This window comes from Ceratotherium simum, chromosome 7 (genome assembly GCF_057802395.1).
Source record: "Ceratotherium simum simum isolate JZ-2026a chromosome 7, ASM5780239v1, whole genome shotgun sequence".
NCBI lineage: Eukaryota > Metazoa > Chordata > Mammalia > Perissodactyla > Rhinocerotidae > Ceratotherium > Ceratotherium simum.
Genome location: NC_141906.1, coordinates 44,285,416 through 44,310,584, shown reverse-complemented (window position 1 = coordinate 44,310,584; position 25,169 = coordinate 44,285,416). Strand labels below are relative to the sequence as shown.

At 35.5% G+C, this 25,169-nt stretch overlaps 1 protein-coding gene and 1 long non-coding RNA gene across 3 annotated transcripts; one reads left to right on the top strand and one right to left on the bottom strand.

The window, feature by feature from the left end:
* Positions 1–1,870: 1,870 nt before the first annotated feature.
* Positions 1,871–3,540, bottom strand: LOC147916659 (uncharacterized). The gene is made up of 2 exons (XR_015552710.1): positions 3,034–3,540; positions 1,871–2,344 (listed from the first exon to the last, which is right to left on the bottom strand). It is a non-coding gene; the product is annotated as an uncharacterized LOC147916659 (long non-coding RNA).
* An 85-nt stretch (positions 3,541–3,625) lies between these two features.
* On the top strand, positions 3,626–23,929 carry CHORDC1 (cysteine and histidine rich domain containing 1). Of its 2 annotated transcripts, none has more exons than XM_014785248.2 (11): positions 3,626–3,805; positions 6,774–6,823; positions 9,531–9,587; positions 10,621–10,778; positions 12,826–12,929; positions 13,910–13,965; positions 17,693–17,763; positions 18,728–18,833; positions 20,910–21,029; positions 21,468–21,530; positions 21,789–23,929. In XM_014785248.2, the coding sequence occupies exons 1-11, from the start codon at positions 3,742–3,744 to the stop codon at positions 21,933–21,935; spliced, it is 996 nt and encodes a 331-aa protein (XP_014640734.1). In that variant the 5' UTR covers positions 3,626–3,741; the 3' UTR covers positions 21,936–23,929. The 2 variants fall into 2 exon arrangements, with proteins under 2 accessions (XP_014640734.1, XP_004427508.1); XM_004427451.3 differs by having other exon boundaries at positions 3,627–3,805; positions 13,907–13,965.
* Positions 23,930–25,169: the final 1,240 nt, after the last annotated feature.

Sequence of the window (25,169 nt, the reverse complement as noted above, 5' to 3'; positions counted from 1 at the left end):
CTCAGGGCTGATCTTCCTCACAAAAAAAAAAAAGAATGACTGAGGAGATTTCAGCCAAAAGACTGGCAGTAACCAATGAATACTTTTAATATATTTATTATAAATGAATAAATAAATTTAGATATTTTATAATTATACATTTATATATTAACATGTAATGTATATAACAAATATATTTAAATCATAACTAAATAATAAAGCTAGGCATAAGGCTGGAAGATTAGTATGTAAATGCTACATTTTCTGACAAAGCAGAAAAATCATAAATAAAATGAGAGGAAAAAGAAGGAAAAAAGAAAAGAGTAACAATCTCATTGATTGCCCTATAGGAAGTAATTAAAATTCAGTCAGTCAAATCTGACAAACTGAGTAGGAAAGCCTAAGTAAGAAAAAGAGGTAATTATATAAAGATATTAGTATGCAGGGAACCAATAGAACAAAAATGCAAACATTCCTAAATACCAAAACAAAGACAAAATTAAACAAAACAATACTAGGCTGATATCATTTGTTTATTTCAGTACCCTATTCAAATTTTGTTGTCTTTGTGGGTTTATATACATACATATATATACATATTTTTTATTCCTTCTCTACAATTTTAGTGGGATCTGAGGAGAAAGTGGAGATAAATGTAAATGTTCAATATGGCCTGACTAATCAAAATAATCAAGATCGTTTTTTAAGCCCTGAGAATGGACTTCCTGCTGTAGATAGGTAGCCAGATCAGGTCTGTACCTAATCCTACCTGGGACTCCAGACTCACAGCTGATCAGGAAGGAAGACGCCAATTGAGTGCTCATCGCTGGCTGCGCCATGTCTCGGGCCTGGGACAAGGAGTGTACCGTGCTACATTTACTGGTTACCTACTACCATCCAGCTTCCACAGGCCTTTCACTGCCTATAAGTTCGAGTCTCAAGTTCTTTGTCTAGTCAACCAATCCACCACAATCTGCATCTAATTTGGTTACTTAATCTAATCTTCTGTATGAAAAATTTATGCTATAATATTTAAAACTTTACCACTGGAAAGTTCAAATAGTTTAGTCTTCAGATTCCTGTGATACAGGAATAATAACACAGAAAAGCACATAAAGTATGAATGTACTGCTTTATGAATCATTATCAAGTGTACACTCACCACCTAAAGAAATGAAATATGCCAGTATCTTAGAAACATTCCCTTTTCCTATTTTTGCAGCAACAGGATTGAATACCCTTCAGTCATAGTATCTCCGTAGAGCATTTCAAAACAAAAATAGTTTTAATTTAGTGAGCACCTACTATGGACAAGACAATGTGCTAAGAGCTTTACACGTTATTTTGATGCTTTTAATAATAGAAACAATTACAGCGTCCACACAAAATTATTATTTACAATTTACAGAAGAGAACATTGAAGCCCAGAGAAATTTCCTGAGATGATTAAACTCTTTTAGCTACCACATTGCAGAGCTAGAATTTGAATCCTGGTCTGACTCCAAAGCTCCACACTTAACTACTCTATTGCACTGTTTTCTAACACAGGAAAAATCTCAAGATGCTGTGTACGTGTACGTGTGTGTTGAGGGGGAGGGGGCAGGAGCTGGATTTAAAGGCTATATAAATAATGCATGTCACCACCACAAAGTTTCTCAAACAGCTGATGGTAGTCAGCACTGGAGTGTGGGAATGGAGATGGAAGTGTGATTGGCAGTGGAGTGGAATGCACTGTCTCTGTACTTTAAAAAAAAAAAAAGATTTAATTTTATAGTTTATTATCATACCCAGAATAGAAACATGAACTTCCATGTACACTATGACTCCAATTCTTCAGGTTTTTGTTTTAACATTCATACCAATAAATGCCTAGGAAAAAGAACACTGGAAATAAATTTATCAAAGTTATTTTATTTATTCAGTACTTATTGCTGGGTGGTGAAATTACTGTTGACTTTGTTCTTAATATATTTTCGCATTTTCAAATTATCTACTATAAGCACTTATTTTCTAATTGTAAAACGCTATAGTTGGAAAAAAACTGACAATAAACATTAAAACCATTTAAAAGAGTTAGCTTACAAATAATCCTAGTGATGTTGCAGTGATGCTAGGATAGTCAGACAATGGATCTGGCCACAATCAAAACTTTCAAAACCTCTCCATCTCCCCATTTCTAATTGTGTAAGATTAATTCCTATGGACTATTCCTCGCATCCATGGGTGATGAAATTGTAAATTGGTACCATCTTTTCTTTTGGAAACAATTGGCAATATATATTTTTAAAATCTTAAAATTATTTTAAAAGGCTTATGTCCTTTACTCCAGTCCAGCCACTTCTCAACAATTATCCTGGGGGGAAATCTAAAATAAGAAAAACATACAATAGGTTGATTATTGAAGCCTATATCAACAGAGAAAGTTGGTCAGATTAAAGGAAGAATGGTTACAGTGCAGTTATTCAACAGAATACTTCATCATTCATAACGATGATTATGAAACAAAATACAAAAATGCTCATGTACGTTAAATGAAGGAGAATACAAAGTTGTATATAACTATGTTGGGATTATTACACACAAATTTAATACTTCTAGGTATAAAGATAGGAAAGGAGTATGGAAAAATGAGTAGTCTTTTTAATCAGGATGGGAGCACTGTGAGCCGTTCTTTCATTAGAGGACTTGGCATCACCACAAACCGGTTGTATGGCTTTTTATCTCTGCTTAGGAACGACTGATATTACCATTTTAAGACTGAGCAGCATACCTGTTACCAAGAAGCGTTTCCTTTCATTTCAAATGCCCCAAGTTTGGGAAACATACCATTGGAACTAGTGCTGTTTGCACGTGCCCGTTAGTGTATCACTAGTTTTTTTTTTTTCCCCACTACAGTTTTTATAATGCACCTTATGAAATCTTACTAGAGGTTCCAGGATTGGAGAATTAAGTATTGACAAACTGATTAAACGGAAGCTAACATGAAATAGTAATAATTATCCCAGGGTCTTAACAGCAATAGTGACCATTTCTAGCACCATATTTGATCAATACCTTTCTTTGATATTTTCAAGCGCTGTATTTTCAAAATGATTTGACTGCAATTACTCAGTTATTAAAATTGCTCCGATGCCTACATTTCTTCAGCGTTCCGGAGATCAAGACAGCGGAGACACACGCGGAGATTCGCCCACCACTCCTCTCCTCATTTACTAAGCAACCGCGTTCCATGCAGAGGATTCGGAAATACTGTACGATTCTACACTTACTCTCAAGCAGCTAGGGGACAAACGTATCAACAATGCTGTGTAACTAGAGTCTCAAAAGTAAGAAGGACGCTGGGCTGCGGGGGCCGAGCGGGCAGGGCGGCCACTTCGCGGCGCGAGATGCCCACAGCCGATAAGGAGTGATGAAATCTGGAAGGGTCGTCCCTCCCTAGGACGCCGGCGTGCTCTGCCTTGAAGGTTTCTCGTCTACGGATACCGCCGCTCCTTCACCGACCCCCGCCGCCACCCGCTGGAGCCGGACCTACAGCGGATACGAGTAGAGTATCCGCCCTCCCGCCGCTTCCTCCGCCTCTTCCCATCTTCTCTGCGCCTGCGCGACCGGAACATTCGCGAAGGTTCCTGAAGCGGAACCGGCGATTTCCGGAAGCCGGCAGCCGCCCCAGCCGGCAGACCGGTGGTTGCGACAGGGGAGTTGTAAGGAGCTCTTTTGCGGTTCCCGTTGTCTGGGTTGGACCGGTAACGGTGGGACAAGAAAATGGCCTTGCTGTGCTACAACCGGGGCTGCGGTCAGCGCTTCGATCCCGAGACCAATTCCGATGGTAAGAGAGCCGCGCCGCCAGCCCTGCTCCCGGTCCACCTCCCCCGGGGGACGCCCTTGGGCCCGAGGCCTCCCCGGGGTCCTCCCGCGAGCCGTCGCCGCGCTGCCCGGGTCGGGGTCCACCCCCGGCCGCCCTCGCAGCCGGCAGCCGCCTCCTGTGTGCGGGGCCGCTCGGCGGGCGCCCCGGCGGCGGCGGCAGCCGACCCCCTCCCTCTGCGGCCGCCGAACCGACCCCCTCCGCCCCTGGTCGCACGTGTTTCCGCGGTCGCCCACTCACTGGCCGTTTCGCCGGGAATTGAGAACATCTTTATCTCCTCCCCGGGTCTCTTTGCAAAGCGACCGCTACCCGCGTGCTACTGCGCTCGCTTTGCGGTGGATTTGCTGTGAGTGTGAGTGTGTGCGCGAGACAGACGCACAGAGACCGAGACACAGGCAGAGACGGGACACTTGGGCAGTGGGTCCGTTATCCTAGCGTTTAAGTTTAGAACTTAATTTTTATGAAAGCCTGCTGTCAGCTCGTTCAGTCGACCCACTGTTAATAAACCTACTTTTTCAAAAAGTGTTCTTGGTTAGGAAAATTATTCTAGGTCTTTACGCTGTTGTGATACAGCCGCCCGGGTGGGTGGTAGATTCGTTATCCTTGACTCAGTAGCCGTGTTTGTTGCATATTTTTGCTACGGCCTTCCCGTTTTAATACCATGCCACCTTCAGGATAAAGTGATTGACTGTCCTCTGCAGCACCTAGGTGTAGAGTTAAGGGTGTAAAGCGAAAGGTAGTGAATAGACTAGGTGAGTAATAGAAAATCACCAATGAATTGGAATTTTGATTGGTGAATGCGATAAACAAGTGAGTTGATTCCTTGAGTACTGTGGAAAGTGACAACATTTTCTCAGATTCAGCTAGCATTTATTGTGTGTTTTCTGTATGCCAGACGTTGGTCTATCGCTTTATTCCATTGTCTCATTTAACCTTCACAACCCTCTAAAGTATGCATTATTAGACCCATTTAATAGAGAAGCCGAGTTCAGCATGGTTCTACGTTGTGAAGGAGATTAAAATCGACGGCTTTTAAAATCTTTTTCACCTCTGAGATGTCTGAAATATTTATCTTGGAGCGCACATGACTTGGTGACCATTGGCAGGATTCTAAGGAAAAGATAAATCCAGTCTTTGTACAATACTCAAGTTACTGTCATTGACATTTTTATCATATTAATATGAAGTTATTTAAGGGGAAAATTGTGAGACTTCAGTGGGTCACAGAATCGAGGAATGAGGGGTTTTAAGTCCTTTCCTGTTGGTAGTCTATATGAAAAGTGAATTGCCTTAGTGCCTGTACGTATTCTACTTTATTAAATAAAGGGGAAAGACTGGTGGTTTGTTGCATGGAACAGTATGTTTATTTATAGGGTGTTATATACCAGCCTAAAATTAAGAGGAGATACAGCCACTTTTGGGAAGTCAACTGTGTCTGTGTGAAGTGGTGCAGTGCCTAGGGAGAGAGTTAGGGAGCGGGGAGGCCAGGAAAGCCAGAGGAGTAGACAGTCTGGAGGATCGTGTGGTCAGCAGTACCAGACTCAGCAGGGAGCTCCAATAAGGTTGTTGAAAGTTTATTTGCTTTACTAAAATAAGTCTCTAAACTAGTTTAGAGACTTAAAGAAATACTCCAAGTAAGTTGGTTGATAAAATGGGAAGTTAAGAAAATGGACACAGGGAGTAGAAGACAAGAACTGGCAGCAACCTGTGGGCCTGGTTAGGAGAAAGTTTTATAGAATGGAAAAAGTTCCGCCTGTGTATTGACTAAAATAACAAGACCCCCTTCTAAGCTGATGTGACATTTTACTTTGGTGTTTAAAGGAAACAAGGTTGGTAATTTGCATATGTTAAACAGTTATTCTGGAAAAAGCACCACTTCACAAACAGTTGCCAAGAGGCAGAGCCAGAATTTGAGCCAGGGACTCAGTGTTAACAGCCCTTGGTTTTTTTTTTAATGAATTAAGATGCTTTTTTTTTTTTTTTTGAGGAATATTGGCCCTGAGCTAACATCAGTTGCCAATCTTCCTCTTTTTTTTTTTTGTTTTTTTTTGCTGAGAAAGACTAGCTGTGAGCTAACTTCGGTGCCCATCTTCCTCTGTTTCGTGTGTGGGACCTCGCCATGGCATGGCTTGATGAGCAGCGCATAGGTCTGCACCCAGGATCCAACTCAAGAACCCTGGGCCATGAAGTGGAACATGCGAACTTAACCACTATACCACCGGGCCAGCCCCTATTATCTGATTTCTTTAACGTAATACTCCATGTTTCAAACCGTAATAAGCACATTTTCATAAGTGTTAAGTAAAAATTAATGGTGTAATGGAGAGGTGGTAGGGAAATACAGAATAGTGATCAGTGACAACCCTGAAAATAGACTGTAGAACTTAAACTGCTTTTTAATGAGATTTGTATCTAGGAATTGCCCCTATCTAGGAAAGTTAAATTAGCAATTAGATATTATATCAGTTTTTATAATTTTGAACCTATTCTTCCAAAATATCTTTAGGGAATCTCTTGGGCAACCTTTATGGATTAGTGTATATAAGAACACCTAAGTTTGATAGTATTTTTGTAAAAACAGAATTGAAAGATGATGGTCAAAATCTTGGAGCTTGATGTTTTGGTACTAAACAAATTTTACTACAAAGGTTAGAGGAATACAGAATATAATTGGTTATACTTGAACTATTCTGTATTATTTTTATCTATATTTATCATACTCTTGAATTAGAATTTTAACTATTACTATTTTAATACAATGTTTTATATTAAGCACTGTGTGCCATTCATCAAACTTGAGCATTAGTGAATTTTTAAGGAAAAGAAAAGGATTACCTGCATTTGGAAAAAGGGTTGAATGTTAACCCTTGAAGGCAGTAATGATTTTTCTTCATTATAAAGTGATATATTTTTTCCTTCTGTTTTTGACCAGATGCTTGTACATACCACCCAGGTGTTCCAGTCTTTCATGATGCGTTAAAGGTAGGAACTTGATATATTTCAGTCTCTTGGTATTTATATAGTAAATTTAGAGGTGTAATACTACATCTTTTTCTCATCTTTTTTCCTCAGCTTGTGACTTTCTGCTTTTTTAGTGACCTTTTTGGGGTGCCTTAAGCAAGTACGCCGCTAAAGCCAGAGAAGACAGTGAATAGTAGATGGTGATCTTAAGGTCTTTTCCAGTTATAAAATTATGTTGTTTCTATTCCAACTCTTGTCTTCTATACCCCGCATTTCTTCACTCTCCTAATTTTGAGAGGAAATAAAAGCAGTTGCATTGACTCTTAATCTCTCAGTGTGTCAGGCGCTGCTGTCTAAAAAGAGCAGCTCTGAATTTTAGGAAGGATTGTTATAAACACCTAACAGTGCCAATCTTAGGGACAGACGTGTAAGGTTGGAGTAAAACTCTAAACAAAAAAGGGATGCCACCTGTTTTCCACTTGTACTTCCTTGATGTTCGGGAGAATTAAAGGAATAATAGAATGTTGTTTGACCAAGTTTTTCTTGGTGAGCTTATTGATCTTTTAAAATTTATGATAATATGGTACATTTTCCATTGTATATCTTAAAAGAAAATGTTGCAGTGTGGCTGCCATGGCTTTCAGCGTTGCTGCTTTTGTTCTTAGGAACTTAAACAGTTTTACGTGTGTAAATATTGTTGATGCTCCTTGAATTTCTCATTACACCTTCCAGGGAGTAGTTGGACCTTTTTGGTAGTTAACTGTTAGATAGCCTAATGGAAACAAAGACACACAAGCAGATATCAAGTTTATATTAATCTGGTTAGTTCTAAGTGAAGAAAACAGAACAAACATTCAGTATGGTAAGTTGAGACCTGACTCCTCCTCACATCTTTTATCCTCTTTACCAACTTTTACGGGGATGGAAGCTGTAGTTCAGTGGGAATGTTTATTTTTGTGAGGGGTGGGGGATTTTATTTTTCCTAGACTGCCATTTATTCTGTGTATTTTTCTTATTGTATGTTTTTATTTTTTGTTTCCTCTGATGTTTTCCTCCTGTCTCCTAACCATAGGCATACTTCACTTCTCAGTCTTTGGCTTCCTGTTTTCTCTCATTCAGTTCATTCATCGCTGTCCTTAAATGTCACCTCTATGCCAGTGGCCTCTACAACATATTTCTATTTATGTGTGTCATTGGCAACTGCAAACCAGTTTCCAAAGTGAACTTTTATTCCAAAAATAGCCTGCTTCTCAACTTCGTTGCTGCTCGTAATATCATTGACTTTCTAGTCATTCAGTCCATTGCTCTTTTATTTTCCTACCCAACTGTTAATCACCCTGATTAATTAATCTTAATGATTTTACTTTGAAGTATTTTTGTTTCTCTCTCCTCTCCAATCCCTGTTTATTATTGTCTCTGTAAACCTTTCAGCTTTCTAAGACTACTAGATTTCACAGCCCAGTAGATTTCAGACAAAATATGGAAATGAATATAGTGTCCACTGTTGCCAGGTTTCTATTTTAATATTCAAATTAGAAGAGGCATATTCAGAGAGAGGAAGATCTCTTTTAGGAAAAGACAGCAGCCTTATACTCACATACTTAAATTTATCCTTCCTTTTCTCATTTTGCTGAGGACTACCATAGATCCCTGATTGACATTTGGGTACAACTAGTGTATATCCTGTATCTATCCCTGTGTCCCCAGAATACCTGATATAACTCTTCATATATGATTTAGGCAATAAAATTTTTTCTCGTATAGAATAATTTTTCTGATGACTATATTATCAATACTAATTAAACTCTATATTTAAGGTTGTAGTAATTTTTCATCTATATCTCAATTCAATTCAATTCAATTTCAAAATAAAGGGAAATTTCAATTATAGCATATTTAACATTTTCTTTTAAAAAAAACTGTATAATGCCTATTTTGGGAAAAAATCACCAAATTTTTCCTACAGTATGTTGAGAAAAATAGGGAGGCACAGATGAATATGTGCAAAGGTAGCCGTTAGTCTGAATTTGAGACACCCCAAGTCTTGACACTGCTGCATTTTTATTTCCTTATTCTGTATACTACAGTGAAATTGTAGGTGGCGACTTAAAGCTGTTTTTTGGTAAGCCACTTGGTAGTTTGTTCAGAAATCACATACTGCATTACAGTTTCTATTTTTTTATGCCTTTCACGGAAAAGATCATTTAACCTTCAAAGATCTGACAGTGATTAGGCTGCTACGTTAATCTGTGTTGTTCTGAAAATGGATAGAGTGCTTATTGTTGGGGAACAGCTACAATGAATCTGTTTAGAAACTGCATTATTATAATTATTAACTCTAACTTACTAGATTTTTAAAATAGGGCATTTCACTTACTCCCTAGATCCTTTAAAATATATGATGTTTTTAGAAATTATAAAATGTTTTTCTTCTAAAGCTCAAGTAATATTCTTGAAAACAGAAGCAATTTGTTTCCTTATTTTAAGGTGCTTCCTTTCATGATAAATCACAACACAAATCTCTTGTAACATTGGTTAATTCGTTTTCTTTTAAATCAAAAACTAAAAATCATTTCACTTGGTTAGATAAATCATTTATAACACTTGAAAATTGTGAAATCTGTATGTATGCAAGTTACTTCCAGATTGGAGGAGATATGTGCAAGTAGAGTGTTTTAGTGGATTGTGGTTCTCATGGTTTTCAGTTTTTTTCACTTATGTTTTATAGGGCTGGTCTTGCTGTAAGAGAAGAACAACTGATTTTTCTGATTTTTTAAGCATTGTGGTAAGTATTAATTGTTTTTTCTAGATTATCTCCTGAAAAGTACATATTATAGGAAGCTCCAGATTTGAGGAGTCTGATTTGGGACGTCTATTGACTAGTCCCTGTTAACTTGCAGATAGTACCTTTCTTTTAAAGTGGAGCTCACCTCCCTTCTGCAGCCTTTAAAATAAGGAATTTATCTATCTGCTTTAGAAGTTAAAGTTTCAAGATATTAGTTACTCACTTGTCGATTGAAGTTTGTTCTTGATGTTAGTAGTTTTAAAAGAATATCAAGAAGAATAAAGTGGTAGGCAACAATTTAAAGCATTTTCAGTTAGGAACAGTAAATTTTTATCAAATCTAAGCTACCATTGAGATACACCATTATTTTGTATACTCTTAAGAAAGAAAACTAAAGCTGTTAATTAAATGATATGGCATTGATCTTATGATCTCAGGGATGTTAAAATATATATATGACTCAACGGAATGTGGAAAAGGTAGCCAGCATTTATTGAATGTTTACCAAATGCCAGATGTTCCAAGCATTCTATTTTATTTAATCCTCTCAAAAAATATCTTAAGTGCCATTACTGTCATTTTACTGATGAAATGAGGTATAACAGGTTAATTAATTTGCTCAAGGTCATATTTATGCTCAAGGTCATATAGCTATTAAGTAGGAGAACTGGGTCTCAAACTGAGGCCCTTTTGTATAAATAATTTGTAGAATTCTCTTTATGAGATCTCCAGAATTTGTTTCCTGTAAACAGGAAGTTTATGCCATATGTTTAATAGAATAAGTTAAGTAGATATTTATGAAGTGTAATTCGAAGGCTTTTTTTAAAATGCATTATTCAGATGTAAGGACTCATTTACAAATACAGCAAATTTGAAGTCCTATTTTTAGTTTCTTAAAATAAGTCAGTCTGATAAAAGTAGAGAAAACATACAGTAGAATTTATTAATAAAGAATTGAAAAATAGTATTTCTATTGTGGCATGTGAAATAGAGTTTGATAGGATAACTCTTAATGATTACCTTTCACTAACAGGGCTGTACAAAAGGTAGGCATAATAGTGAGAAACCACCCGAGCCAGTCAAACCGGAAGTCAAGACTACTGAGAAGAAAGAACTGTCTGAATTGAAACCCAAATTTCAGGAGCACATCATTCAAGCCCCTAAACCAGTAGAAGCAATAAAAAGGCCCAGGTACACTTTATCCAGCTGCATGTTTTTGTCCTGCTTGAATAATAGCATTTGTTCCTGGTATTTCCTTTTATGATTTTGCCTAATACCATTTGTAGCCATCGTATAGGTCAGCAACTTTTGAACCATTTGGTTTTCCCTTAGATATACCTTTCATTTTTATTCCCCCTTAATTTGAGGGTGTATACACATAAAACTTTGTTGCAGATTTGCTCACTGTACCATCATAATTATGCCCTGGCGGGGGAGGGGGGGGCACCTGTCTTCTTTGTTCCTTGGCATGTGTCTGTTTCACTGTGGCGTGGTGAAATTCTATAAAGGAATTGTAGAATTGTCAGGGCATTCCTTGTCAGGGAATCAGTTTAGTTGAAAAAGAACTTAGCGGCCTTCTCTTCCATTCTTCTACTGTTTCTTGAATATTTTCTGGGACGTTCTTGACAGAATAGTTTCCTTTCAAATAATTCTAGTGAAGAAGAATTTACTTTTACTTCAAAGCAGTGCATTTTTTTTCTTACTAAGTCAGTGTATAATTTTCCCTTCCATTGAGCCAGATTTTCTCTTTTTTATTTATCTGTATTTCGTCACTTAGAACAAGTCTAGTTACTCATCTTTGACTTTCTGATACGTGGAAACTGTTAATCTCATTATTATTGATAAGTTTTAATGTATTTGATTTAGATGGCAGATCTGTTAAAGTACTTTTAAAAATCTTTTGCTCATTTTGTAGTTGAATTATACAGTCTTCATACTCATCTTCTGGTCGAGTAGACTGCATTTTACATTCCCACATATGCATGTTGGGTACCATTGTTACGCTAGGTCGTCTTCATGTTGCACTTGAGTATTGAATTTTTTTAGAACCAAAATACAGGACATAAAAAACGGAGGGTTTTTGGCCTCAAATATGGCCCCCATTGATATTTTTATTCACACTATAGGACTCATGGTTTTCCCAACTTTTTCTTTAACAATCTTACTTAAATAAATTTATAGCATATTAAATAATACTGGATGAAGATAAGAACCCTAAGACCTAAGAGACTTTTTGATGTTTATTTGTTCTTTTAACCAAACTACTTAGAATGATTTTATTCCACCTCCATCTTATTCATAATCATGAGAGACTATCAAATGCCTTGCTGGCTGATTTGCCAGTTAAAAAAATAGAAAAAGACAGGAATTCTGGTATAGCTCATTATTAAATATTGCAGTGGAGTCTACTATAATTGACAGTATGAGTTAATATTTTCCTTAAATAATGGATAACTAATAATTTTACTTAAGAGGAAGTGAGAAATTAAATATTTTCTCCTAAATTCATTTGGTAGTATTGTAGACATTATGAGGATACAGGTTTTTATGTACTTTGTTAATGCCTCTTACATTAGTAGTTTTTTTCATTAAGGATATAGAATGAATAACCTAGGATTTCTGTTTTTATTGCTGCATTTATTAATATTCTTAATACTTATCGAATGGCCTTAAACAAGTTGTACATACAACACTTAACCATTGTAAAATGTTAGGGAGTAGTGGTATTGTTTTTTGTAACCCTACTAAAATTGCCTTGTGATACAATTGTATCTGAATTTATAGGTGCATACACCAGTGTCCACACAAAATGAATTATCTGCACCAGTAGGAATATGGATTTACTTAGTACATATTTATTGCCTGTTTATTATATGCTCAGCATTTTGCTTAAGCATGGAATGTAAAAGTACTTCATGGTCACTTCCTTGGAGTTACTCATCTTGACAAACTGGATTCTTAGTCTTTACTTCCTTCCCATTAGCCCTACTGATTAATAATTTAATGTGTTGGCAATAGCATGATTGAGATTTAATGTTTTAATATCAGAACCTTTCTTTTAAAACTTAGAAATGTAGATATATTATAGCAGTTAATCATAAAATACTTTTTAATGGGAAAAACTTGATTCACAAGGCATTTGGTTTCTTTTCATAAATAGGCTCTTAAGTGTTTATTTTTAGTATAAAGAAATATTTTGGTACATCAGTAATGGTAATAAAGTTTCAAAATTCTCCAGCCCAGATGAACCAATGACGAATTTGGAATTAAAAATATCTGCTTCCCTAAAACAAGCACTTGATAAACTTAAACTGTCATCGGGGAATGAAGAAAATAAGAAAGGTAAGATTTTGTTTTGTATTTTGTAATTTTTTCTGTATAGTTAACCAGTTATCGAGAAGAGACAGGAGCGGTATAGTTTACTGAATATAAATATGAAGAAGTAGCACATTGTAGTAAAGAACTTATTTTTGTTTTCTAAATGCCAATAATACCACAGAATGAATATGTGGTTCATTCCATTATGTCTTTATTAGAAATCAGAACCTGCTAATTAGAAATTTTTTTTCTTCTGTGATTTGTTACTTTTTAACAGTGAGTTAAATTTCCTTGATAATTGTAAATGTTTCATTGTGCATGATATAAAATATATTCAGTATTCTCTCACCCTGTACCTGATGCCATGGGAGTACCCTTTCGTGATTTCTCTGTTACAAGGTTAAGATATTGGATATAGTATCGCATTATAGAATAGAAATGTGTCATATATCATTTGGGGGATATAAGCAAAACCTAATTATAATAGTTTTCTTCTTTTTTTTTTTGTGAGGAAGATCAGCCCTGAGCTGACATCCATGCTAATCCTCCTCTTTTTGCTTGAGGAAGACCGGCTCTGAGCTAACATCTTATTGCCATTCCTCCTCCTTTTCTTTCCCCAAAGCCCCAGTAGATAATTGTATGTCATAGCTGCACATCCTTCTAGTTGCTGTGTGTTGGACGCGGCCTCAGCATGGCCGGAGAAGCGGTGCGTCGGTGCGCGCCCGGGATCCGAACCCGGGCCGCCAGTAGCGGAGCGCGAGCACTTAACCACTAAGCCACAGGGCCGGCCCCTATAATAGTTTTCTTACTAGCTTTTTTAATATATTATATGAGAGGTCACACAGAAAACTTAGTTACTTAAAATTACTTTAAAATATCAGTGTTTTTTGTACTTAGATTATTTTCTTAAATAGTTGTTTTACGGAAAAGGTTACTTCTGACACTACGGTAAAGTGTTCTATTTTAATATTTCTAATTTGTTTTTTTTTTCTCTGTTTCAGAAGAAGACAGTGATGAAATTAAGATTGGGACCTCATGTAAAAATGGAGGGTGTTCAAAGGTATATATTGTAAAATTTATGGTGTCATGGAAGTAAAATTTTAATTTTGAAAGAGAATGCAATTTACTGACTCAATTCAACAAACATTTGGGTGCCTGTCATGTGTTGGGCACTATGCTATGGACCAGGGTTATGAACGTGGATAAGAGAGGAGCACCATTTCTGATAGAGTCATGAACATAAGTAATTCTAATTCAGTCAGCGTTTACTGAGCACTTACTATGTGCCATACGTTGTTTTAGGGACTAGGGATATAGTATTAAATAAAACAGAAGTTTTTTTTTTCTGGAGCTAATAGTCTAGTTTGGGGAGAAGAACAACAAATCGGTAATTAAGTATTATGAATTAAGGTAGATGTGAGGAAAATAAAACAGATAAGGAGATAGAATGAAACTTTAAATACGATTGTCAGGGAAATCCTCTTTGAAGTGGTGACACAAGTCAGAAATCTGAGTAATGTAGCGGATGAGTCCTGTAAACCTTGGACTAGACATGGGAGGAGTATGTGTAGAGGTTTTAGAGGTTGACTATTCAAGGAATTATGAGAAAAGTCAGTGGGGCTTGCTCAAGGGTGTGAAAGTAGAGGGTAAGAGAGGTAGGCAAGATTATGGAGGTCCTTATAAGCTTCAGTGAGGAGTTTGGGCTTTAAGTATAATGGGAAGCCACTATCTGTTTTAAGGAGGCGTTTTGAAAAGATGCTTTCTGCTTGATAAGTGGCAAATACATTATAATGGGGCAGGAGTAGAATTGGAAGAGGGAGAACCAGCTAGGATGCTATTGTGGAAGACCAGGCAGTGGGATTGGAGATTATGTTTTTGAGAAGTGGGCAAATGTGGGATGTAATTAAATATCTCAGTGAGGCTTTTTCCTACCTACTTGGTGTGAAATTGCATGCCCTCCAATATTTCCACTCCCGCCTTTTTTTTCCATAGCACTTATCACCTTACAATATACTGTTTATTTTGCGTATTTATTTTGCTTATGATCTGTCCCATCTAACTCCCCTTCCCTTCCTCCCCTTATGTAGGGTTGCAAGGAAAGAATTTTATTTGTTTTGTTTTTTGCTGTATCTTGAATGCTTAGAGCAGTGCCTGGCATGTGGCATGTGTAGAATGAATGATATTTGAAAGTATTAACAGGGCTTGCTAAAGAACTGTAGATGAAGGGGACTTGTGGCTCCAGCAGCTAGGTGATTGGTGACACCATTAAGGAGAAGATGGGGTTGGGGGAGCAGGTTTGTAGTTTTCCCTCATGTTAAGTTTGAGATTGCCTTGCTCATTTAGGGATGGAAATATAAATGTATTCTCATGTGCTTAAGGTGAAAGTAGTAAATGAGAATGATTAATCCGTGGAGTGGGGGAGAACAGTGCAAGTGGTAGGGTAGTGGAGGAAGATCAGAGAGAAGGTACTCCAGATGAATTTAGAAAAATGAATGACAGTTCTGTAAATGGACAAAAAGGGAAAGGATATTCCAAGCAGAGGTGATAGTAGCAGTAGTATACAGAAAACAATAAATAGTCAATAATAATGACAGAATTTGCTGGTGTGCAGTTGAGATTAAAAGAGATAAGTAGGAGTCAGATCCTGAAAGCCTTTTATAATGTTCAAAGGTTAGACCTTACTTTAGGTTATGGAGGCCATTAAAGAAAATTTTTAGTCTTTTTCTTTAAAATGTAACATTAAAAATACCCAAATATAAGTTTATAGCTAAAGAGATTTTCACAGAGCATAGCCCTCCTTATGCCTCCTCTTGTTCATCATTCCGTTTCCCAAAGGTAACCACATTTTTCTATCAGCATAGATTGGTTAGTCCTACTCTAGAAGTTAATGGAAATAGAATCTTTGAATAGGCACTCTTGTGTCTGCCTTTGCTTAATAAAATGCTTGAGTTATCCTTGTTGCATGTGGCTATAGTTTGTTCATTTTCATTGCTTTAAAATATGTCATTGTTTGAATGTGCCAATCAATTTATCCTTTCTACTTTCCTTTAAATTTTTTTAATTGCTACTGTGAACACTTCTGTGCATGACTTAGGTATATGACTAGGAGAGGAATTGCTGGATCATAGTGTATGTATATGTTCATCTTTAACAGATAACTTGCACATAGTTTTCCAAAGTGACTGTCTTTACACTCCCAGCAGCAGTATATGAGGCTGGTTCCATTTGTTCTACACCTTGGTAGTAGTTTGTAATATTAGTCTTTTATATTTTATAAGTCATTGTGGTGGGTGTGTAGTGTTCTGATTTTAATTTGTACTCTCCTGATGATGAGGTTGAGTACCTTTTTGTATGTTTATTGGCTATTTGGATATCCTCTTTTGTGAAATGTCCAAAATCTTTTACCTATTTTTCTATTAAGTTGGCTTTTTCTTATTAATTTTAGGAATTCTTTATATTTTTTAGCTACAAGTCCTTTGTGAGAGAGAGAGAGACTATACTTTTTCACTGTCTTAATAATGGCTTTTGATAAACAGAGACTCTAATTTTAATGAAATCCAATTTGTCCATCTTTTACTTTATAACTAGTGCTTTCTGTGTCCTATTTAAGAAATCTGCTTACTTCAGGGCCATGATTATTTTCTCATATATGGAGGCACATTTAAGTGGACAAACCATCTGGAACTGATTATTGTTTAAAGTGTAAGGTAGGTTTAATAAAAGACTTTAAATAAGAGAGTGATACATGTTTTAATTAGATAGTAGAGTACAGAAATTGAAGGCAGAGAAATGAATTAGAAGCTGTTAGTGTAGTCTCATTGCCTAAAATCTGCTAGTGATCATGAGGAAGGTTAGCAAATTAAACTGATAGATATTTTTAAGTCAAATAGACAGGATTTCATGATAGACTACATATGGGTTGAGGGAGAGAAGAAATTGAAGAGGACTTAGAGAATTGTGCTTTAGGAGACTGAGTAGATATGGTTCCATCACATAAGATGGGAAGAAGTGTAGGCGGTTTGGGGGACAATAGTGATAAGTTCAGAATCGAACATACTGGGTTTCATGTGCTATGGAATATCCTTAGGCGATACACACTCCTAGTACTTTGGATTTACAAAAAGTAAACATCCAGAATTTTATTTTCTACACTTGTAGGTGGTTGCTATAAATACCAAAATAGAAAATATACTACTGGCTGCATCTATGTTTTGTTAACATAACTTTTTGTGAATTCATCTGTAGAGCCTTCACCTACAGCAGCAATGGGGCCCGGATCTTCCAGACAAACCCTGGATATATATATAGGTCTGCAGCTCATTTTACCCTTCCTAGGGATAAGAAATCACTATAGAGCTTCCAGAATTGCTTGTTATTAGATTTTCCATATTAATTCATAATGCCCACACAGAGTTTACTGTACACATAAATCATTCTATAACTATATTTCTGTTGAGAGTACTAATCAGTATTGTTCTGTAAATTTAAATACCTGAATATGCTTGGATGTGACCTCATACCCAAAAGTCTGAGAGCATCTTAATACATCCTATTGCCTGCTTTTCTATTTGCCTTTTTCACAGGGAACTGAAACTTAAGCATATCCAAAAAGGAATCATTTTTCATTCCTTATTGGAATGGCCTGGGGTGAATTTATGAATGTTCTAGGTAATTGTTCTTTCTTGAGCATTTTCATAGTTCATAGAGGTCACCAATACTACAAATACGTGTGAAATATAGCATTGAGATATGAAGCTAATCTTTTTCCTCTCTTTTTTCTCTTTTAGACGTATCAAGGTTTACAGAGTCTAGAAGAAGTCTGTGTATATCATTCTGGAGTACCTATTTTCCATGAAGGGTAACTTATACATGACTAATTAAAACTTGATGGTAGAGGTTAGAAAAATTAATATGCCTTTAAACATTATTTGCTATGCAGCATTATTAGGTATTTTACTCACATTGTCATATAATCTTTTCAATAACATAGAAATGTGGGTGTTGTCTTTTTTTTACACATGAGAAAACTAATACAAGTTTATAGTAAGTGGCCGTTGTAATTCAGACCTCATGTTTTTCCTCATTCCATTGTATTTCAGTGTGATAATCTTTCTATTGGAGCTGAATAGTTTTTTGTTTGAAAGACTATCGTGCGTATTGCAGGACATTCAGAATTTTTGGCCCTGGAGCACTAAGTAACCAACGTTGTGGCATCCAGGAAAACCCATACTTTTCCATAGCCCTCAATTGAGAGCTTCTTTTCTATATTATGCTGTAGTTTATGGAAATGCAGTACTGTGTTAAAATCTTCCATTCTTTCCATGTTCTTCAGGACTCAAACCCAAAGTTTTATTGTAATTTTGTCTTCCAGTGTTAGATTTTTCTCCAGCAAATAATAATGAGTTTCACCTACTTTGGGAATGACCATCACAGGTTGTGTAAACATTAGTTTTTAGTTCGTTTGCATGTTCTCAGTTTCCTGGGTTATTAAAATGTGAGGATTTTAAATCTGTCATATCGCTTTTTGGTAGCTTCATGAAGAAACTGGAATGTGAGCTATCAATGAAAAGCTGATTTGGAATTTTGTGATGGTTTTAAGCATCTTTACTCAGGAGCTCCAAAATCGCTATAATAAATGTCATTCTGGCTTTAAAATTTTTAGTCTTCTGATAGTTTTAACTGTTTAGTAGCTTAGGCACTTGTAAGATACTAAAGTTCCTTACTTATTGATTGATTTTCTTTTTAAATCACACTTGTCACTATAATACTTCTACACTTAATTGGTTGTGAGATTTTATTTCTGAAATTTTTCTATGATAAAGGATGAAATACTGGAGCTGTTGTAGAAGAAAAACTTCTGATTTTAATACATTCTTAGCCCAAGAAGGCTGTACAACAGGGAAACACATGTGGACTAAAAAGGATGCTGTAAGTAGCCTTTTTAAAATAACACATTAGGGTGTATTCATCTGAGTCATTTTTAAAAGATTTGAGATTATTCTGTGTTTAGATTAAAAAAGTTTTTATCTCCTTCACATAGTAAGGTTTTGTGTGTGTGTGTGCGCAGAGGATGAGCCTTGAGCTAACATCTGATACCAATCCTCCCCTTTTTTCTTGAGGAAGATTGGCCCTGAGCTAACATCTGTGGCCATCTTCCTCTGTTTTATATGGGACGCCGCCACAGCATGGCTTAACAAGCGGTGCATCAGCGCGCGCCCGGGATCCGAACCTGCGAACCACGGGCCGCTGCAGCCGAGCGCACGCACTTAACTGCTTGTGCCACCGGGCCAGCCCCCACACAGTGAGGTTTTGATGTGCTTAAAAAACTAAAATTAATCTGAGTCAAGCTCCCAGAGCACTGCCCTTTGATCAAAATAGCCATTGTGTTCATTGATGCAAGTATGTAGGTTTTTGTGAAATACTTAATTCTTCTCAATTGAAGCTTATTTTTCTGTAATTCTGTAGCCTGTTCCCACTTTTGTTTTTCAAAAATCACTTTTCTACTCGTTTGGTGTTAGTAATCATTTAGACTTGTGATTCTCTTCTTGCCACTTAAAACTTCATTCAGCCATTTACAGGTGCACAAGTAGTGGCCAAAGAGGAGGATTGCAGCCTTGTTTTGTTGGAATTATTTTGAATGCCTCTGCTTGCTACAGGGATATTTATCAGCAGAAAAAAGAAAGCATTGGTTCCTACTTCCTGGACAGCTTTTTAAAAAAAGTCTTGGGGCTATGCAAATAATTTCTCAAAATCCCAGTAAATTGTAAGAAGGCAATTTGTTGCTAAGTACGTGTTTGTTAGCTATTGTTAATGTATTTTATAATGTATTAAATTAGTTAATAACCCCAAGACAATGAACCTTTTCAGTATGTGTGTCTTTTAACTTACAAAATAATTATAAATTCTCAAATTGCTTTGGAGATTTATTTATTCTATATTAGAGTATTCTGTAGTTTCTACTTTTTAATAACACTTGGTTGGATATTATAAATATATCCCTCAAGTTATAATAATTCATCTACCACAACACTTTCAGGAATGTTTTATTAGCAAAAAGTGTGAAGTCTCCCTGTATTCTCTTCAAGGTCCAAAGTTTGGGGAAACAAAATGTTGTTTTCTATTATATGCAGAATGTTTCAGAGTATAACCCTTGATGAAGTAATGTTTTTGTTATTTTTTAATGCATACAGTTATCAAGCATTAAGAGTCTAAGCTAATAGCTTAGGGCAAAAAATGTAAGTGACATAAGTAATTTAAATTCAGTTAATATAGTGATATCAAAATGTAAATGCTGCTTTTTACAACAGTAAAAGTGTCTCAGAGTTTCCTGCTTCATGTGACTAAATTACCTTCATTTATAAAAATATCATAATATGTCCCTTTTACTTATTGATATAGCAGTGTCCCACTAGTAGGTAATAATTATTTCCATTATAGTAATCAGGATTACTTCCACAAATTTCCACTTTTTTCTGCATGTTATTATGAGAGGAAAATAATTATTCAATAACAATAGCAGGTAGCTATAAGTAGTCAATTATTTTTTCCCAAATTCCAATTTGTAGAAAATAAATGGAAGGTTCCTCTGCATGAGGGTAAGATGTTGTATGGTTTACCCCACTAAGCACTGTCTTCTCACTTTAGTCTTCAAAGAATGTTTTATGACTGACTGAGTGGATTGCAGAATGTTAAAATTGGATATAGTAGGAGTTCTTAAATTGTCTTGTTCAACATATATTAATGTTGTGTTCCTAGAAGAACAATATCAAATGGAAGAAATAAGCGTATTCTCAAATCATAAAACCATAAAGATTCTTTGTATCATGATATATTTAATTGTTTAAACTTCTTGATGGGAACTTTAGAATTTGTTTGTCCTTAGAAACATTAAGGGCTTAGTTGCACATGGTCATTTTTTCTCAATTGGATAGGTCAGCTTCCTCTTTTTTAAGAAGTTAGTTATATGGCATTTGGTAAATTCATAGAGTTTCTCTTATGTTACAGGGCAAAAAAGTTGTTCCATGTAGACATGACTGGCATCAGACTGGAGGTGAAGTCACCATTTCAGTATATGCTAAAAATTCACTTCCAGAACTTAGTCAAGTAGTAGCAAATAGTACTGTGGTAAGTACACTAAATATCTTTGAGTAGAAGTTGTCTTTATACATTATTCTTTATGTTATTGTATTATAAAGTATTGTTCTTGTTTGAGCTGATTTTAAGATCTTTAAATCTTTCTCATTTGAAAAATAGTTTGAAATTACTTTCACAGAAACTATTATAAATGAAAATTTCTGTATCATAGTTATTGCTGAAGCATTTTGGAGATACTAAGGTAGCTTAGATTTATCAGATAATATGGTACTTAGTTCTTAGTGTGAAACTTCAAGTTAATTTTTCTTTTCAGTTAACGGTTTTTTCAAATAAAAAATACAATACTGGCAGATTTGTAAAATAGCTTAAATGATTTTTATCGATATCTTCATGTTTTTGTAATCATTGTTTTATGTCATAATACCTTCAGTTTGGATCTGATCAATCAACTTTCTATATCTTTTTCAGTTAAATGTGCACATTGTATTTGAAGGAGAGAAAGAATTTCATCAAAACGTGAAATTATGGGGTGTAAGTATTAGGAATCCAGCAGAATTATTTTTTTTATAATTTAAAATGCCATTTGTACAATAAAAAAACAGTACTTTAGTAAACTTTGTCGCAAAGTAGATCTATAACTTACCACTAATCCTTACCAAAAAAATTAAATCTAGGTATACTAAGTGAGAGGCTTAGATTTTTGGTTATTAGCATAGACGAGACCAATAGTTTCCTCTAAGACTAATGAAACCTCCTAGGTTGAGTGTAACTCTCTGTGATATGTTGCAGGTGATTGATGTAAAGCGAAGCTATGTAACTATGACTGCAACCAAGATTGAGATCACCATGAGAAAAGCTGAACCTATGCAGTGGGCAAGCCTTGAACTGCCTGCAGCCAAAAAGCAGGAAAAACAAAAAGAAGATATAACAGAATGAGTTGAGAGGGGAAAAAAAGTTATTGTCTATTCCAGAGTTCTTAATATGTGGTGAAGTGGTGGCTTGCTGCTGTAATGTTTTGTTTTGTTGATGTTGATGTTGAATCTGGCATTTCAGGGTCAACAGTAGGTTCTTAAAAGCCAAAGTCAGTTTATCTTTTTGTGCCTCCCATCTTCCTTTTGAGTTACCTAAGATTGATTATTCATTTCTCCTCACTCATAGAACTGTAGTTGTGTCCTGTACTTGAAGAAGCTAGAAACCAGCTCATAAACAGTTACAGTATTTTTTAATGTAATATTATGTTAAGCAGAGAAATAAAAAGGAACATTTGTTCACATCTCTATTATCCCATAATTAGTAAAGCAAGATGGAATGTCAAATTTTTAATTAGTTTTTTCATGAGTTTGTGTTCCTATAATACTTGAAAATCTTTAAGGAAGAGTTGGAGCTCTGCATTGTTCTTTCCACTAGGGACAGTTACTTTTTCTAGGAGGGTTAATTCTGAGGTAGTGTAGTAAGCAGTTAAAGGAGAATGTATGCATTGATTAACAAATTAGAATTTGTTTACAACTAATTGAATTTTAAATTAGATAAGCACCTATGTTACTTGCCAAACAATATGATTTAAGAGTATAGGAAACATAAAGAAGAGTATAGTGGTATCAATTTGGTTAAAATTCACCATTTTCTATGACTTAAGCAATAATGTTGAACGTCTCTTTCCTGATTATTTATGGGATCTTTGTATGGTGTTATGACTAAATTTATAGTCATAAATTTAGGCTGATTTGTAGCCTACATCCTCTTAAAATCTTGAATTAGATACATATAAAGAGAAATTATATCTGGCCTCCCTGGTATCTATAAAATTATAGGCTTAAAGGCTTCTGGAAATACATTAGGGTATCAGAAAACTAAATATTAAAGCTTTGCTTTATGACAACTATTACATGTTAAATAAAATAGCTTAATTCTTTTGGAGGTTTTTTTCTTAGACTTTCATGAACAGCTTGATAATTCTAGGTGATACAGTGTTGATAATATATTGTGCTTTATTAAATGTAGGTATCACACAATTAGATTGTTTGTGCTAATTGAACCCATTTCAGGATAAGTTACTTTTTGAGGCAGTGCAGAGCTCATGAAGAAAACTAAAATCAAGAAGTTATGAAGGCCAAAACAGGCAGAACTTAATAAGTTTGGGTATGAATTTATGCTTATATAGATTAAAATGATTATTTTCCAAGCCCCTTGAGTGTTTTTCTTTTCTTGGTATTGATGGAATTTCGTATAAAGAAAAATTTGCAGAAATACAATTTTAGGTGATAAAGAGTTAGTATATCTCATTGTACTACCCTTAGCAAATAACTGTTACATACAGTTATGTAATTATTAAATGGTTTAGCTCTGTTACCAATAAAAATGTAAAAAATCTGGCAATCAGGCTTTCATGACACTAAAATACCATGGCAAGAAATTTTTGGCAGTAAATATTGGACCCAGATAGTTTCTAGTACTTGGGATTGTATTTAAATTGTTAAAAGTTATCTTTTACAATTTTAGGAACCTGGGTTTATTTGGAGACATGAAATTTTGTTTATTGTTTAGGGGAGAGGTTGATTCTCAATTTCATTTGAGGTTAACGGTTAACCCTTTTTTGATGTTTACTTCTTGAGGCTGTTTTGCCCTAAACAATATCTTCATGTATTATGTGCAACTGAGCTATTGTGTAAAAGTAAGTGGATTATTCACCTGTTAGTTGCAAAGCACTGACTTTTGTGTTTTTTGTTTGTTTTTTGATACAGCGTATGTATTTAGTCTGGTTATACTAGTGACCATTCTATTTCCTTACTTATTCCTATGAACCTCTGAATTTGTTGCCCAGATAAAAATCTAAATATCTTAGACTCATACATAAAGGGACACAGTTAGAATTAGGCAGATTATATTTTACTTTATCAATCTGTCAAAAAAATAAAAAATGTTAACTTGAAGTTGTTTCTCTAGAAATATGCTTTGTCTTTCTCAGCATTCAAAGTAATTAGTATAGCAAAGCAGTCAAATCTGGTAACTAATCTGACAGCTAAACTCAACATGGGGAACATACAGTTCTGTTTTTCTTGCCTAGCACATTTGTTGGTATAAAGGAAGTAACGTCCTAAGAAGTTGAGCTTTTATTATTATTTTTAACCTCTTATTTTGCGATAATTTTAGATTTACAGAAAAGTTGCAAGAAAGGTACAGAGTTCTTTATATCCTATATTAATCTTCCACTTAACGTTAAAATCTTACTTAACCGTAGAACTTTTCCAAGACTAAAAATTAGCCTTCGTACAATACTGTTGACTAAAGTAGAACATAAGTTTTGACCATCTGTTTTTAGTGGAACACTATTAAAGGGTAGTTCTTGAGACTTATCCTAGTTTTTTGTAATTTAAGCCAATAATTGATAACCCATTAAAAATATAAATTGAGGGGCCGGTCCAGGGGGGTAGTGGTTAAATGCGTGTACTCCGCTTCAGCGGCCCGAGGGTTCGCAGGTTCGAATCCTGGGCGTGCATTGACGCACCATTTGTCAAGCCGTGCTGTGGTGGCGTTCTGTATAAAGTAGAGGAAGATGGGCACGGATGTTAGCCCAGGGCCAATCTTCCTCGGCAAAAAGAGGAGGATTGGCATCAGATGTTAACTCAGGGCTGATCTTCCTCACAAAAAAAAAAAGAAAAAAATAAATTGAAATCAACTTACCATAGACATATGCTTACAGATCCATGATGTAACTTTTTGTTGTAACCATATACTGGCAAAGGACTGTAATGATCCATTTTATTATATTTCATGTTGGAGATTTTAATTCTTATTAGGTATGACTTGTTTTGTGTGGTTTTCTTTAGACAATTCTTCAACCATGTAAGGGTGAAAAGAACCTTAAAGAGTTCTTGCAGATATTTTAAGGTAACTTTGAGTTATTGCTCTGCAACCCTTTGGTTTTTTAAAAAATGCAGTCATTCCCTAGCCTGAAAATGCATGTTATGCATACACCAACCATAAATAAATTTTTAAAATCTCGTTTATGAGGTCCAGTGTCAGTTTTAGGGTGTTTGGGTATGTACTCTGTAATTTTTTTTAACAGCTAGGTACTTATAAGTTGTTAGAATAGTAACAGGTTTATTTTGTTGCAAATTATTTTGATCTGGCATTCATATTTGGTGTTTATTTTGATTCTTAAGCCTGTAT